Source organism: Myiozetetes cayanensis, unplaced genomic scaffold (genome assembly GCF_022539395.1).
Source record: "Myiozetetes cayanensis isolate MyiCay16 unplaced genomic scaffold, myiCay2020 scf20-37, whole genome shotgun sequence".
Classification (NCBI taxonomy): domain Eukaryota; kingdom Metazoa; phylum Chordata; class Aves; order Passeriformes; family Tyrannidae; genus Myiozetetes; species Myiozetetes cayanensis.
In genome coordinates, this window is record NW_026087412.1 from 2,660,877 (window position 1) to 2,676,582 (window position 15,706).

General features: G+C 53.2%; 1 protein-coding gene across 2 annotated transcripts in view; it reads left to right on the plus strand.

Moving 5' to 3' along the window:
* The first annotated feature begins 2,598 nt into the window (after window positions 1-2,598).
* PEMT (phosphatidylethanolamine N-methyltransferase) overlaps window positions 2,599-15,706 on the plus strand; it is a 41,181-nt gene continuing 28,073 nt past the window's right edge. Inside the window, exons 1-2 of one of the 2 annotated variants that reach the window (XM_050317363.1) lie at window positions 2,599-2,701; window positions 5,062-5,169. In XM_050317363.1, coding sequence (XP_050173320.1) covers window positions 5,077-5,169 — 93 coding nt within the window. In that variant the 5' untranslated portion in view covers window positions 2,599-2,701; window positions 5,062-5,076. Of the gene's footprint in view, window positions 2,702-3,445; window positions 3,612-5,061; window positions 5,170-15,706 lie in introns of those variants that run through there. The other variant, XM_050317362.1, reaches the window with a different exon arrangement.

Sequence of the window (15,706 nt, forward strand, 5' to 3'; positions counted from 1 at the left end):
CAGCATGTCCTGCAATCAGAGGATGGCAGCAAGAGTCACCTGTGGAGAGTGGAAGTTTATATCCCTCATTTTCCTTTTTTTTTTTTTTTTTTTTTTTCCAGCAAGGAAATCAGTCCTTTGGCCTGAAAACTTTCTCCTGAGCTTGTAAGGAGAGATGACCCTCTGTGCTGAAGTTACCTGGATGCAGTTTTCTGACCAATGTCCCATTCCTAAGGAAAACCCACCCAAGAGCACTCCCTGCTCTGGATTTCCACATGCTGGGAATTCCCTGGGTTGGGTTTGAAATGCTCCTGAGCAAACTGCATCTCACCAAGCCAATGTCCTGCTAACACACATGTAGCATCCTTGACTGGACTGATGCAACTCCATATTCACCGGTGACCTCTTGGGATCATGGTGGGATTTCAAAGGGCACTGGGGAGTTCAAGCTGAGAACAGATTTGGCACAGCTGAGGGCAGTGCCCTCTTCCTGAGCTCAGTGCTTGGAAACAGAGAGCTGGATAAAAGGCACACCACGGGGAGAAGGGGAGGGATGGTGACACAAAGAAAAATCCCATGCAGAAAGCCCTCTTTGTCTCCTTCACAGCTGCAGGGATCTACCTAAGGTGGGATGAAGGCCAGCATGGAGGGGCCCTGCTGCCACAAACATCTCCTTTCCCTCTTACATGGAAAATCTTCCCTGGAGAGGGGATTTGGCAGTGGGAATGGTGTGAGAGCTCACTCTTTGCCCTAAATGCTGCTGAGATGGTGGTAGGACACTGGGTCCTGCAGCACATGCCTCCCCTGGGGTGACAGGACAGATGTGTCTGCGACAGCCCAGCTCTGCTGGCCTCAAACAAGGAGCCAGTGAGATAGAGCATCCCTCTGCACCTCCTCACTGCCCTCCATCCCTCAGTCAGACCCATTCCTCCTCCAACTGTGCCACAGCATCCTTGTCCTTTCCCAGCTGGCAGCACTGGCATCACCAGGACATCTTCCCCTTGCAGGCCGGGAGGACAGTTTGGAGGTTTCTCCCTGCTAATTCCCTCCCAGAGGGTACATTCATTGCTTTCCCCACCACATTCTCATCACCCTTCCTGCCGCTCCCAGCACCCAGCTGGTGGGACTCACAGAACAAACATCCTCCCACCTGCTCCTGCGGCCCAGCCCGGGAGATGGCAGAGGCGATAATTACACGCTTGGCACAGCAGAATCATCCAGCGCGAGGGAGAAGAGGCCAGAAGCAGCTGGAGGTCATCCACGGGGAACGCTGCTCCCACCCACAGCGCCTCACTGGGTGCCTCAACCCCAAACCAGCCCAGTTCATACTGTGAATGTGCTTGACAGGCCCTGCGTGAGCACCCCGTGCCTGCAGGGAGGTGGGGGTGTGCTGGTGCAGGAAGGTGTTTGGAGCAGCAGAACCAAGGAAAGCCCCAGTTTCCTGTGGAGCTGAGCTGGGATCCCCTGGCTCTGCTGAAGCATATCCTCCAAGGATGCCATTTTCCTGGGGAGGGCTCCGTGGGAGCCATCATTCACACGTGCTTTCAGTAGCTGTCAGGGCATGAGCACTTGGATGTCCCATCCCTTCCCCACTCCCAGGGAGGGACACTGGCAGCTCATTCACACCAAGTTCTTTGTTGAAGGAAATTTATTTCCTGGCAAAGCAGGGTCAGCAAAAGCAGAGACCCTCAGAGGTTTGCAGGGATGATACTACCTGATTTCCCAGGCACAGGCGGGTTTGGGACTGCAGCCCATGAGGTGCATCAACCACAAACATCCCAGAGAGGAGCAAAGAGGAGAAATAATGAGCAGTAATAATAACATCAATTAAAAATATACCACACTGCCTGAAGGGAGAAGGCTGCAATGAACTGTCCTTAAAATACATCCAGACTTGATGGCTTTACATTTTGCCCTGAAATGACAAGTATCCGTCAAGCAACATTTAATTTCCAGTGCCAGGGAGCCACTGGAGTTGTTTCCCAGCTCCTGGCTCTGGTGGGAGTGCTGAACAGAGGCAGGGCAGGGGATAGAAAGGGGTTGGGCAGGGGCCAGGCAGGGATGATGGAATCCCAGAATGGCTTGGGAAGGGAATAGAGGGGATCTTAGAGATCACTTAGTTCCAACCCTCTGCCACGGGCAGGGACACTTTCCACCAGACCAGGTTGCTCCAAACCTCACTTTGAACACCTCCAGGGATGGGGCAGCCACAGCTTCTCTGGGCAAAAGGGAATGGGAAAGGGGTCGAGCAGAGGTCAGCGGGAGACAGGGCAGGACCGGGCAGGGGGCAGGCAGGCAGGGGTTGGCAGTGCCTGTCTCAGCAGCGGTGCCCCCTCAGTTCTCGCCCTCTCTCCCCCCGGGGCTGTCCCACTCCCAGCCCCGCTCCAGCCGCCCGGCGCGGCCCCGGGCAGGGTCGAAGCGCAGGCCCGGCCGCGGGGCCGCCCCCGCTCCCTCCCGCCGCGGCCGGACGCGCTCCCGCACCCGGGGCGCAGGGGAGGTCAGCGTTGTGCCCGTCCCGCAGGCCCCGGGCCCGGCGCGGCTCCTCCCGGGGAGGCGGGACCGCAGCTCCCGGCAGCGCCTCGGCGGGCCCCGCGCTCGGCCGCGGCCATGGCAGGAGCGGCCCGGGCCGGGCGCGGGGCGGCGGGAGGAGGCGGCGGCGGGCGGGGCCCGGCGCTTCCCGCGGGAGTGCTGCGAGGGGCTGGGCGGCCTGGACTACGGCCAGGTACCGGCGGGCCGCGGGCGGGAGGGAGGGAGGGCCCGGCTCGGGGCAGCGCGGGGAGCCCGGGGGTGGATCCCGCTCCCCCCTCCCCTCCTTCTCCTCCTCCCGCCGGTGCCACCGCGGGGCTCGGCGGATCCGCTGGGAATGACCCGCGGGTCGTGCCCGCAGGCGCAGCAGGCCCAGGGCCGCTCGGTACCCCGTGCCCCACGTGTACCTGCTGCCCTCCCCGGCCCGGTACCGCCCGAGCCGTGCTGCGGCCACGCAGCAAGGCCCGTGATGGCTTATGCAGGTGCCAGTGCAGTTCTCAGCCAGCTGCCCATGCAGCGTTCGTTTGGGTTCCCATGCTGGTCTCACCTGGGTGCCCGTGAAGCTCTTGCCCAGGTTCTTTTGCTACTCTCACCCAGGTGCCTGTGAAGCTCGTTTGAATGCCTGTGCAGCTCTCACCCAGGTGCCCATTTATCTCTCACCCAGGTGCCCGTGCAGCTCTCACCTCTATGCCCATATAGGTTTTGTTTGGGTACCCCTGCAGCTCTCACATGGGTGCCTGTGCAGCTCTCACTCAGGTGCCCATTTATCTCTCACCCAGGTACCCATATATCTCTCGGGTGCCCATGTGTTTTTCACCCAGGTGCCCATTTATGTCTCACCCAGGTGCCTGTGCTGCTCCCACCCTCCCTGACTTTGGGCCTGCGGACAAGCGGGCAGTGCTTGCCACGGTCATTGATTCTCATCGGGGAGGAGGGGGCAAAGTTGAATGTTCTGTGCCTGTTACGTGGCTGTCCCAGCAGCTCGCAGAGACAGCTCATCCCATTAGGGCTCCCCTTTTATCCCGAAAAGCACACACCAGGCACAGGCCAATCTGCCTCCCGCTGGCAGCAGCCGCGAATTTGGTTGTTGAGGAGCAGAAAAGAAGGTGAGTGCAATGTTAACGATGTTGCCAGCCGAGAGTTAGTAGGTCAAGAAGCTTTTGTTCAGCCTGTGCTGGCAGTGTGCTCAGCACCGTACAAAACGAGAGGAAAGAAGCTGTCCTGGTCCTGCAGGATTGCAATTGAAGCGGGATTAGACAGTACGGCCCCGGTGCCAGCAGCTGTCTGGGTGCTTGGGTTATGGCTTGAGAGTTTGAAGGCTCAAGGTCTGGTGGCAAAGGGCTGCTTGGGGGTGAAGGGAGGGGAGGAGAGGCTGGCAAGGGTGGGAATAGGGGGAGACGGGTCAGGATCAGGCCCTGGGGGCTGTTCCCATCGGTCCTCGCCAGCACCCGTGTCCCCAGGGCTCAGATGAAGGAACCTGGGGGAGATGGGGTGGTGGTGGTCTGAAGGAGGCTGTGGAGTCCCATAAAGATCCCCCCCCTTCCCCGTGGCTGTACGGCCTTTGCTCCTGCACTTTGCACTGCGGGTGGTCACGGCTGGGCAGGAGGCACTTGGACTGACGTGCCCTGGGCCAGCACGGGAGCTGCCTTTTCTTTCTTCCCACAGCCTTTTCTTCGGGCTAGGAGCAGCGCTGGGTTTACCAGCCCCTCTCCATGAATCACACTATGGTTCTGGTTCTTTCCAAGAACCTTTGAGGAACCAGTGGGAATTTCTCTCCCGGATGGGCGAGGTGGAGCCGATGCCTTTCCGAGCCGTTCTGTCCCCTGGCATCCAAAGGGCTTGCAAACACAGCTGTGTTGGGGAAGCAAAAACCTTCCATGTCTCAATGTTGTCTTTGATTTTGTTTCAAGTGAGGGAAGGGCTTGGGCTGGGCTATTTTGTCTGTTGTTTTCAAAGTTTTTGGCAAAAAAAAAAGGCCCTTGCTGTTTTTCATCAAATACCAGCACAGGGAGAGGGGGTGAGGAGGGATAAGCAGCATGGCTTACTGCACGTAAAAAGTGCTGACAATGTCAAGAGCCATCCTGGGAAAAATATCTCTTTCTTAAAAGGAGAACAGTGAGTTTTAAGGGTTTTTTGTTGTTGTCATTAAGAGAGGAAATTCTTTTGCAGCTTCTTACAATGCAAATGCATCCCCCCTCGCTGTGGAAGGGGTTTACATCACAATTCCTTCATGGAAGACAAGTTTAAGGCTGACACAGTTCATTGCTTGGAGTTTCCATGCAGACCAGCATCCCTGGGACAGTCCTCTGTCCGCAGGGACACCGAGATGCTGTGGACAGTGCTCCCTTTCCTGAAACATAGTTGGGTTGGCAGCTGCCCTGCGAGACTTGTGAGACTTTGTGAGCAGCAAAGTGAGAGCAGCAGTGTCATTGCAGTGCCCATGTCCTTCTGGGCACTGCTGTGAGCGTGGGGCTCCTGGAGAGCCCAGTGCCCCTGGGTGTAATGGCCAGTGTCCCATGGGAACCTGCACTCCAGTAACCATCTCTCCCTCCCCAGGTGGATGTGGCAGCCATGGCACAGCTCTTTGGCTACGTGGATGTGACTGACACTGGCTTCATTGTGGCTGTGCTCTCCATCGCCTTCAACCCACTCTTCTGGAACGTGGTAAGAGCTGCCTGCACTCCAGCTGCTCCTTCACTCTCAGCCTTCCTTTCCCAGCTTCCTTTGGGATGCACTTTTGGAGGAAAAACCTCTTTTGGGGAAGTCTGCTGGGCTGGGTGGGAGGAGTGGTGCTCAATTAGACATTAGAAGTGGGTGAGCAAGGAGCTGTGCTGCAGAGTGAGCTCCTGGGGCTGGAGGTGACCATGAGGGATGTCACAGAGGAGGTGAAGGCAGGAACCAGCACAGGATGCAGCAGGAATTAGGAGCTGAGTTTGGGAGAGGGGGTAGAGCAATCAAACCCGTCCTTCAGCCACACCCAGCAGCCAGGCACTGGTCCCCACTGGGACTGAGCATAAACAGCATTAACCCCCATCACGGGGGCTGCACTGCATACTTTGCCCGCTGCTTCCCCTTGAAATGTGTTGGCAGCTGTTTGTGTGGATGGCAGGAAGGAAAAACAATCAGCCAAAAGTTAAACATGAAAAAAAAAATTCCTCCTCCACCACGCTGCAAAGCCTGGCAAAGAGCTGCAGGGTTTGGCAGCAAGCCAGCCCCAACGGGAGCAGGGTACCTGTGCACGGGTGGTGTTCTCTGTGTCTGTGGAGGCCACAGTGCTCTGGGAACCATGGCTGGAAGAGCCTCCACTGCCCTGCACCACTGTGGTTTGCTGTCTCCCTGCAAGAGCAGCAGAAATAATTGCTGGCTTGGTTTCTGGGCATTGCAGAGCTGGGTATGCCAAGCAGGGAGCCCAGGGTGGCTGCAGCGTGAGGTGACTCCCACCCCACAGCACCCTCAGCAGCACAGCCGAAGTGTGGGGTGAAATGTCCCTGCCAGCGCTCGTGGGAATGGGATGTCGTTTCAGCCACGATTCCCAGATCTGCCCACCAAACCTCCCGGCAGGGATTCTCTCCCTGGGAAATTCTCCTTAAAAAGGCCGTATTTTTCCAGAGGGGGAGGACTCATCTCTCTCTGAGCGCGGGGGCTCTTGAGATTGTCTCACGCTGGGCTTTGGAAAAGCGAGGCTCTCCTGGCTGTGAGTCACTTTGGAAACCTCTGTCGGAGCTCTTTGTTGCAGCCTCCCTAATTTTTCATGCAACTCGTTATTAAAAAGTCTCACGGTGTCTGAAATGCGAGCTGGAATATGCCACATTATTTCGACTGCGGAGTCATCATTTAGCATAAAGAATCAATGAACAAGAAGATTCAGGATGTGGTCTCTGGGGGGGAGGGACTGGCTCTGGCAAAAAACTGCATGAAAGAGAGAAAAAAGTACTTTATTAGCATCTGCTGCTATGCCTGCGACTCGTGGGACGCCTGCAGCTTGGGAAATAGCGTTGCTTTTTGGCTCAGGAGTTTGGCTGATGTTAAAGGACAGGGAAAGCTGATGTAACAGCAGGAAGTTCGTCGCTCCGGGTTGCTGCTGTCCCCTCCCAGTGACTGGAGAGCGGTGCCGTTGGCAGCAGGTGGCACTCCAAGCCAGACGTGCAGGGCTGCGTCTGGGAGCAGGAGGCATCTCGGCGTGGGTTTGAGCGAGCAGCCTGAGCTGGGTGTTGGGGAAAGCTCTGGGGAGGTGAGCGTGGCGTTCCGTGTTTCCCCGGCTGTAACGGGCTGGCTGGATCTCACAGTCCTGTGCCTCCACCCATCCGTGCTCTGCCCAAGCCCTGGAGCATCTCCCTGTTGTTTTCAGTCCCAGTGTGTGGCTCACATCAGGCACTTCTGGAAGGCTCTTGCAGGGGATCTGTGGGTACTGCAGACCTGAACAAGTCCCCACTGTTGGGTGCACTTCAGCAAGAGCAACCCTAGACATCCCTGATTTCCCCTGACCTGCTTCCTTTACCTTCTCCCCATCCTTTTTTCTATGTGATCAGTGTCCCCTGCCTGCACCCAGCCAGCAGCTCTTTCTTTCCCTACATCCCTGCACAGGCTCCCTCTGTCCTTGGCTATTTGGGTTCCTTCCCAGCAGCTGAGATCTCTTCTGCATCTGAATTACTCTGGGCTTCCAAGAGCTTAAGTGCAAAGACTGGATTTCTGCACAGTGCCAAGCACTCTCTGCTCTCTCTGCTCAATAAGTAAAGTGGGACCGTGCTCAAAATCCCTCCTGTGCATGAAATTCCTGATTTGGATAGAAATTGGGTGGGGATGGATTGATTTAGTTCAGTGTCTTAATTCCCTGTTTCTGCTGAACTCCAGCCAGATCTGCCTCTTCCAAAGTTTGGCGCCGGGTTGTCCTTGCTATGCAGTGCCTCTGAATAAATATCTGGTGGGGAAACCCTGGCTCCATGCAGTGCTTGGATCATGGAGAGGTGCTTATCAAGGCCTCCAGCATAGCAAGGTGGCCTAGTAAGCACCAGGCATGTTTCTTTGGGACAAAACCTGCAGAGTTTGGGGATGAAGCACAAACTCTGGGAGGCTATGGAGGAGCGTGGCTCCAGAGAAAAACCTGATGCTTGTCAGGTCGATGGATGTACTTTGGCTAAGAGAGCAATTTCAAGGACCAGAGCCTAAGTGGGGCAATTTGCAGACTCCAGCTGGGTCGTGCTGATGCTCCCTCCTGTTCTCCACAGGGGAGAAAAGCTCTTCCAAAAAGGCCTCGGGATTCCCCATTCCCACCTTCTCTCTGTGGGCGGGTGCAGGAGGCTACCAGGAATGAATCCCCAGGGCTGCCCGCTGCATTTCCCCACCAAACCCAGGGCTTGCACCCCTTTTACTGCTTCCATGCCCTCCATGTATGTTAAAATCCCATCCTTCCCTGGGCAGCCCCCAGGTTATGTTGGCCACAGCACAGCTTGGATGTGTTCCTGCACTATTCTCTGTTTTTTCCCTTTTTCTTTTCCCTCTCCTCCTCATGCTGTCTCTGCTTTCCCACCCGCCGTGGCTGTTATGAAAGGAGCTGCTGGGAGCCGTGGTCCTGCATGAGGCAGGAACGCAGGTGAGGTCCCAAAAGGCAGCAGTGGAGCTGTTTTGGGAATGAAATCACTTCAAACTCCCCAAGGATGTTCAGTGCAGCTGGAAGACCCGAGCTACCGTGGGGCTGTAGAGGGGCACCCGGCAAGGAGCAGGCACATCTCTGGAGCTGTGCCATAAAACGTTAATGAGGCCAGAGCAGCAGGAACTTCAATAAATCCCATCTGTGTTTGGAAAGCTGCAGAACCATGGGAGAAGCTTCCCATCCCTTGGTAACTAAGGAAGGTATTAAATAACAGCTCCTCAGGGACAAATATTTTCAAGTCAGGAGAGACAGATAACCTGCATGCAGGAGGCTTTAAAGAGCTGGCTGAGCCTTTTCACAGGGACTTTCTAGAAAGCTGGAAGGTTTCTGTCACTCTCAGTAGCAACCAGGCATGGCCATGAGGCCACTAGTCTGACGTCCATCACCACGCAAGTGAGTTTCAAGTGGGGAGTGCATCCATCAGCAATCTTTTCTTGATTTGAGCCTCTTAAAAATTTAGGTCTGGCGTCAGGGACCGATTTAGAAATGGCTCATCTTCAGCTGCCACCACAGAGCTCGCTCCTCCCATCACCTCCGGTCACCCCCTCGAGACACCCTTGTGTCTCACAGGAATCTGCAGGGTGAAACCCCAAATGTCACAGTTAGAAACAGGCTTGGCGTAATTTAGCGTGATTTTAAAGAACACAGACCCCGTCAGACAGCGATTTTGTTCTTCAAGGTTGCAGCTTTTCCTGTTCAGGGTAACAAGATCTCTGTTCTAGACCTCTGTCAAGCGTTTAAGCTGCATGAGGTTTTGATTAAAGAAGCAGCAGTTGCACAGGGACCTGGGCTGACAACGCCTGGCTCCTGATGGATGTGTATCTCTTGGTTCATTTATTTTTAATTTCCCATCCTTTTCTCCTTCTTTGGAGATTGGAGGAATCTGCCAAGTGGGTAAGAAGTGCTTGTGCTGGCGGGAAGGGGAGAGATTGCAGACACTGGCAGCCTGATTTCACCTACCTCTGACCACTTCTTGCTAAACTCGGAGGAAGGTGCCTGGCCCAAAATCTCCCTAGGCTGCTGGGAAGCAGCCGGAGGCTCGGAAGTTGCTGGGATTCAGACCCTCAGTGAGAACTGAGAACTGAAAACTCTGATAAACCTTTTTAGGACAGGAGAAAAAAATCCTGATGCTGGGGGATTTCAGCAACTCTCACTGCCTGTCTTACAGAAGGGAAGGATTGAGCAGTGGTTTGATGGTGGTGTGTCAGCACCTCGCTGGGGAAAGGAAATTGCAGGGTATGAAATAGCTGCGTGAGGGCTGAGATGGCAGCAGGGAGTACACCTCAGTTAGCTGAAGTTTACAGCACTGGGAGATGAATGAGTTGGGGGTGATTTAATGTGGGTTTGTTTTTTTTTTTCTGGCCTTCAAATTCTGTAAGCCTGTGAGATTTTTGTGGGCTCCCCCGCAAACCTCTGCCTGCCTGCAGCTGTGGGGGAGAGCAGAAAACAGCCCTCAACCAGCTTCTGGAAAGTGCTTTTAGACCCCATCATAGAAGCCACGGCACAGTGGCGATGATTATCTGCTTATAACAGATGCTAGATCAATAGCTGGGCTTCAAGCTATGCTGCAAGGCAATTGACTGCAGAAAGTGTTTCTTTATTGGGGTAAAGCTGGGCTTGCAACGAGGCTCAGATTCGCTCTTACATCTCCGGTCTTAAAATGTCACCACCAGCTCTGATGCCTTTCATCCTTTGTGAAGGGAGAGAACGCACATTATTCATAATTGGACTCTCTACCAGGCAGCAATAGCCGTTTTCATTTCCTACAATGGCTGGGAAAGAGTGAGGATTAGCCCTTTTCTTTTTTTTTTTCTGTCTCCCAAACAGCATTTAGTGGCAATTTTATTCCAAGTGACTTGGTAACGCTTTCACTCAGGCAGCGAGGGCTTCGCGTGTGGTGAGCGGATGGCATCGATTCTCCAGCTGTCTTGTAACAGAGCGAGTCCTGGACGGGTGTGTAACACCACCAGCCCTGTTTGTCTCCTAAATTTAGCTTTTCCAGCGTGTTGACACTGCTTTGAGCCACGTAACAAGCAACAAAACTGGGTCGCACCCTCCAGCATGCCGGCTGGAGTGGCACAGTTAGGAGCACTGGCACCTTGATGGAGAGCCACATCCTTCGTCCCAGCACTGCTTCCCGCAGCCTTTCAGCTGGAGGTGGTGGTGTTTTCATCTGAATCCTCTTGAAGAAGCTGTGCAATATATTTTTATGATGTCCTTGCTGGCTGAGCTGCCTGAGGTGGGGGAAATCGGGGAGCCCAGCCTGGCCAGGCATCTGTGAGCTGAGATGCTTCATCTGTGTGTTGAGCCAGGCGCAGTCTCAGCCCTTGGGACTCCAGGCAAGGTGGTGGCAATCATTCCAACAGCTGCCCACCCACTGTGCACGGGTACCTGCCAAGACAGGCTGTGCTTGGTCAGCTGAGCTGTTTCTGTGCCTGTTCCTAGCATGAATTTGAGATCCAGCTGGTGTGCGACGTGCCTGCTCAGCGCTTCTCAAAACCAAGGTCAGAATCTGTCTCTCACCTCACAGCTGACCCGAAAAGCAACCTCCTTTTTTTAGCATCTGCAGAATGCTTCTCTGAAAACCCAGGGTCTTTGTTGTATATACTGGACTTCTCTTGTTTAGTGTTTTAAAAATAAACTGCAGGCTGCTGGCAGCCCTGCTGGAGTAACTCAGCACACACACACACAAAAGATGAAAAAAATTTATTTAGGCCAAGAGTCTTGTTTCCATATGCATCAGAGGCTTACCTGTAGACCCTGGAAGTTAGAAGAGGCCCTTTCTTCTCTATCCAATGCTATCCTGCTGCTAAACCCTTTCACCTGCTGATGAGGTGCTGATCAGAGATGTTAGTCTCTGAAATGCCAAGTCTGTGACCACCTGTGTCCCACGGGATGAGGCAAAAAATGCAGCTGGAGGCAAAAAAGAAAGTGATATGATCTACCCAGACAGGGAGGCATGGAAGACATTAGGTCCTCCCACGTGGCCCTGGGATTTGACAGAGTCTGTGTGTAGCCTGGGCACTGGGAGCTGCTGGATCCCCAAGGGGAGAAGCCCACTGCCATGCCTGGGACATCAACAATCCCGGGGCTGGACAGGGGCTTTCCATGTTGTGTCCCTGCCACAGTCACAGGCGTGAGACAGCTGTTCTCCAGCTGTGCCGTGGCACAGACCATTTTGCAGAAGCCTGCCCGGTTCCCAGAAGGATGGGATCTCCCAAAATAGGCTGCCTTGACGAAGAAATGCAGGGACATGCAGTCTGCTGGGTGCTCTTGGGTGGTTATTTCCGTAAGCCCCACTGCCACGCTCCCGTCACAATGCAGTTGGATCTCCTGCGTGTCTGGAGACTCATGTGGAGGGAGACATTGGGGTTTCATGGATCCACCTTGTGTCAGGCTGGTAGCACACAGGTTTGGCACCCCAAAGAAAATGCCACTTCATTTTCTTTATTTTCTCCCGCCCTGATAACTCTGAGGTGACACTCACTTCCAGTTACTCACATGACAGCACCAAATGGGTAGGAAAGTAGATCAGTAAATCAGTAAAGCAAAACCCTCCTCCTCTTTTCCACCTGTATGATGTCCCCAATGACAAGAGCAGCTGGAAATGGTTCTTGGCAGGAGCATCCCACATCCCTGTTCTCCTGAGTGTGAATCAAGAAAGTTCAGCACTCTGATCACAGCAGCACTTGTTGGAGACTGGTTCTTAGTAAATATTGGAAGCCTCACCTCAGTTAAAGCAAACAAGTCTGTGCAGCCCCCTGGGCTGCCTTACACTGCCCTTTCCAAGGCTTTAAAACCCCTGTATCCCAACCCAAGGGAAGGGCTGTGGAGCCACTGCCTGATTTTCCTTTTCCTTGCCAAGCCACCTGAACTTCTGTACTTGCTCCTGTGCAGGAATGAGGGGTGACTTTCTTAGGAAATTAAAAATTTGGTTGCCAGGAAAGCTGGAAACCACAGGCCTGTCTGCATGTGGCTTCATCAAACTCCCCTGATCTCCCAGTGGATGTTGGTGTCAGGGAGAGGAAGGCTGGTGGGAGTTCTTGATTTTCCCATATGTCATTGCAATTGTGACCCACCGTGGTGCAGTATCTACTCATCTGGATTGGACAGTATCTTGTTTGGCTTTTTTTTTTCCTTGTAGAACCTTTTTTGTTCCCTCTCTTTACTCCCCCAGACCCAGGACGATGCAGCCGTGGGCTTGTTCTGCGGGTTGGGATGTGCAAGCTGCTGCTTTGTCTGGCTGAAGGGTTTTCACTCGCTCTCTGTGTAGGCACATTCATTTTTGGTGTGCTTTGGAAAAGAAAAAGGCTATGAACAGCTCACACCCCTGAAGAGGGTGAAACGGAGATGGGTTTTAGCAATTTTCTATGGTTTTGGCTGTTGCAGGGAAGCCTGGCCGTCAGGGCTCCCAGAACACCCTCGTCACCTCCTTTGTGCAGTGGGAGGTTTGCTCGTTATCTGGTTTCTGCTTCGCTTATAAAAGAAGCTGTAATTGTAGCAGCTCCTTGCCATAAAAGCACAAAGACATTTTCAGGGAAGGAAAGTGTACATGCAGCTTTTATCATCCTCTACAGTACTCCTTCTGCCCACTTTTCTCACCTCCTGCCCTTTGTCCAGCATCCTCTCTGTCTGCCTGCTGTTCAGCATGACCCCCTCTGGCTCAAACCTCTTCTTTGCTATAGAAATGCCCCTCTAAGATAGAAGAAGTTGAGCATCCTCCTCATCAGTCTTTTTGGGTTAAGAGAAGACAGACCCCAAATGCCCCCACGTAGCCAGGTGTTGCAGTTCCTGCCTCGTTCCCTGGAGCTGTGAGCCCAACAGCAGATGCTCAATCTGCAGAATCTCAGGGAGGACTTTGAACTGGGGAAAAGAGCCTTTCCATCTGTCTTGACTGCAGTACACCCGTTAACAGGACTGAAGTAATACCAAATCAGATCACCTTGAGGCACGCGTGCCTGTTCCTATAAAAAACCAGAATGACCTCAGACGAGATACAGTATTTTTAACTATGAAGCATTCCTACTAAGTGCCTTTTCCTGTTTATTTTTACCAGGACATTGTTGTAATGACTGCAGACTTACTCATTTCATTCCCAAGGCTGGAGAGCAGCAATGAATTCGTTTCATTTCGAGATTTTGCCGTACAATCATTTTTCCAGAGATTGATGTTCTCAGAAGCCAAAGCAAGCGCGTTGCCCAAATGAGGAGCATTATTTTCTTCCTGTAGCCATTAAGCTTTGGTACCTGCTGCAGATGTGAGGGGATCATAGCTGGAAGGACTTGCTCAGCCTCCTTCATCCACCTCCATGCGAGGACTCTGGTAGAAATTTGTGGAGCAAAGGACCGTGAGAGGGTTTGGGCACGGGATGCAGGGTTTGTGTCTGCATCCCTGCACTGGGCTTTGAGGCTGCAGAGGGGAGAAGGAGCTCCCCTGGGACGTAGATCACAGGGCCTGAGGATGACTGTTCACCTGGCTTTTTGGGTTGCGTTTCTTGCATTGAACAACTACCACAGGGCCCGTGGTTACACCCACCCACACCCAGAGAAACCCCAGCGCCAACCCCAGCAAGGCGAGGGGTCCGGTGGTTGTATTTAACCCTTCAGGTGGTTGTTACTTGTTGTGCCTCGCGGGGTTGAACATCTCATCCCCAAGCAGAGGGGACACAGCGTGGCTGTTACATAAAGATCGCATTGTCCCTCTCTATTGTTGGCCGCGGCGTCGCAAACACGCGTGTCCTCAGTGCCGTGGGAAATGTTCCCAGGGGTGGCTTAACACGGAGTGTGGAACGTGATACAGCGAGCAGGGAGAGGACGGGAGGCCCTCCAGCCGAAATCAGCGCTCGCCGAGCGCAGCCAGTGCAACCAGTACCTCTTTTGCAGCGAACTCTCACCACTCTGTGAAGGGGTGTTAGATTTCTCTTGCATTTTGTGCTCTGTGAGGCGTATTTATTTTCTTCTCCCCCCCCTTCTCTGTCCCCCTCCCGTCACAGCTCCTGCGGGAGCCATGAGCGGGTACACTCTGTCCAGAGGATGGGTGTGTTGGGAGTCCTTATTAGCAGACTTATTCCAGAGAATTAAACCCTAATTTCACAAAAGGGCAGCAAGAGAGCGGCTGCAGCTCTGGGAGAGGCTGAGCTTTTGTGTGTTGTTTGCAAATGGCACAAGAAGTCCTGGTCTGAGCCTGCTGGTCCTGGTCACTGGGGTATTGTGACCAAAAGAGTAATTGTTGTGCTTCTTTACTACTTAAAACAAAAATTACAAAGTGGTGTACAAGGAAACCAGCCATGCCTCCTCTGCTGTGCTATCACTTGTGCCTCCACTTGTTTTTGGTCTCAGACAGGGCTTTAATATGTTCCTGATCCTCTTCCACTTCATCTTTTTACAACCCCGCTGCAAAATGTGCCTCTGTGATCCCCGTCATTGTTTCTCCCTGAATTAATAGTTGTGTGTAATTGTGACCTGCCACAGGACGCTGTCTTGCTCTGTTAAAAAGAGGGATGCTAATGAAGAACATTGGGTACCATATTGCAGGAGAGCAAGGCTCGACTCGCCGGGATGTGGGACGTGTACTTGCCGTACTGTTATTGCCAGCCTGGGCAGAAATGGTGTTTCTGTCTCTCATCAGTCACTGGCTAATGATTGTAATTTTTACTTGCTGAGAAACTCTGGATATAATGGACTTCATTAAGAGATACATGAGATGCTACCAGACCTGCATTAGGGAGAGAGAGGAAGAAAACAACCCCTGCGTGGAGGCAATTTTATTATTTATCTGTAGCAGTAGAAGTGATGCAGAATTAGTGTGGGATTCGGCGGTGTGGCTAATGAGCTGGGCTGAGCTGGAATCCAAGCAAACCTATTAACGCAAGCAAACTGCAAAGATGATGCCCAGGCCTGAAAGCCCTCACATCAGACACGAGATCCGAGCAGTGTCTGGGATGGCTTGGCTGCTTTATCTCCCTCTGCGTGGAGCCTAGTGGTTGCTGTTGTGTTTATGTCTCGAGAGGCTGCTGTTTGCTGTCAACCCCCCCAGCCTTTCTCCTTCCCCTTCTCTCCTGCCAGCTCCATCTTACTCATACACTGGGTGAATTGGAGCTCCTGATTTAATCTTTAAGACAACAGAGCCAAAGTATTTCCACTCCCATGGGCCACAGCTGCTTGAATAATTGCCTGAGTTGACACATTACAGCATTCAACCCCAGTTTTCGGTTGCAGGCAGTGGCACATCTGCAGGTCCAGCTGGTTGGGGTCATGATGACAGAGCTGGGTGCTCACACTGGTACCCAGACGTGTATCTGCAACTAAATACAGGCCATACAGGAGAGGAGAAAGCACCTGATTCAGCTGACATCTGCAGTATAGCTTTGTACGGTCTCTTTGCAATGAATCAGAGGCTGAAGGAAATGTCAGAGTCGTTAGATGACCTCAATCTCCTTTTACCTGGATCCTCTGAAGGCTTGTCTCAGTTCAGGAACGGGGTATTCTTACAGAGGATGCACTTGCTGAAGATTGGCCACTTTCATTCCAGCTAGAATAACTGGTTTTTAAT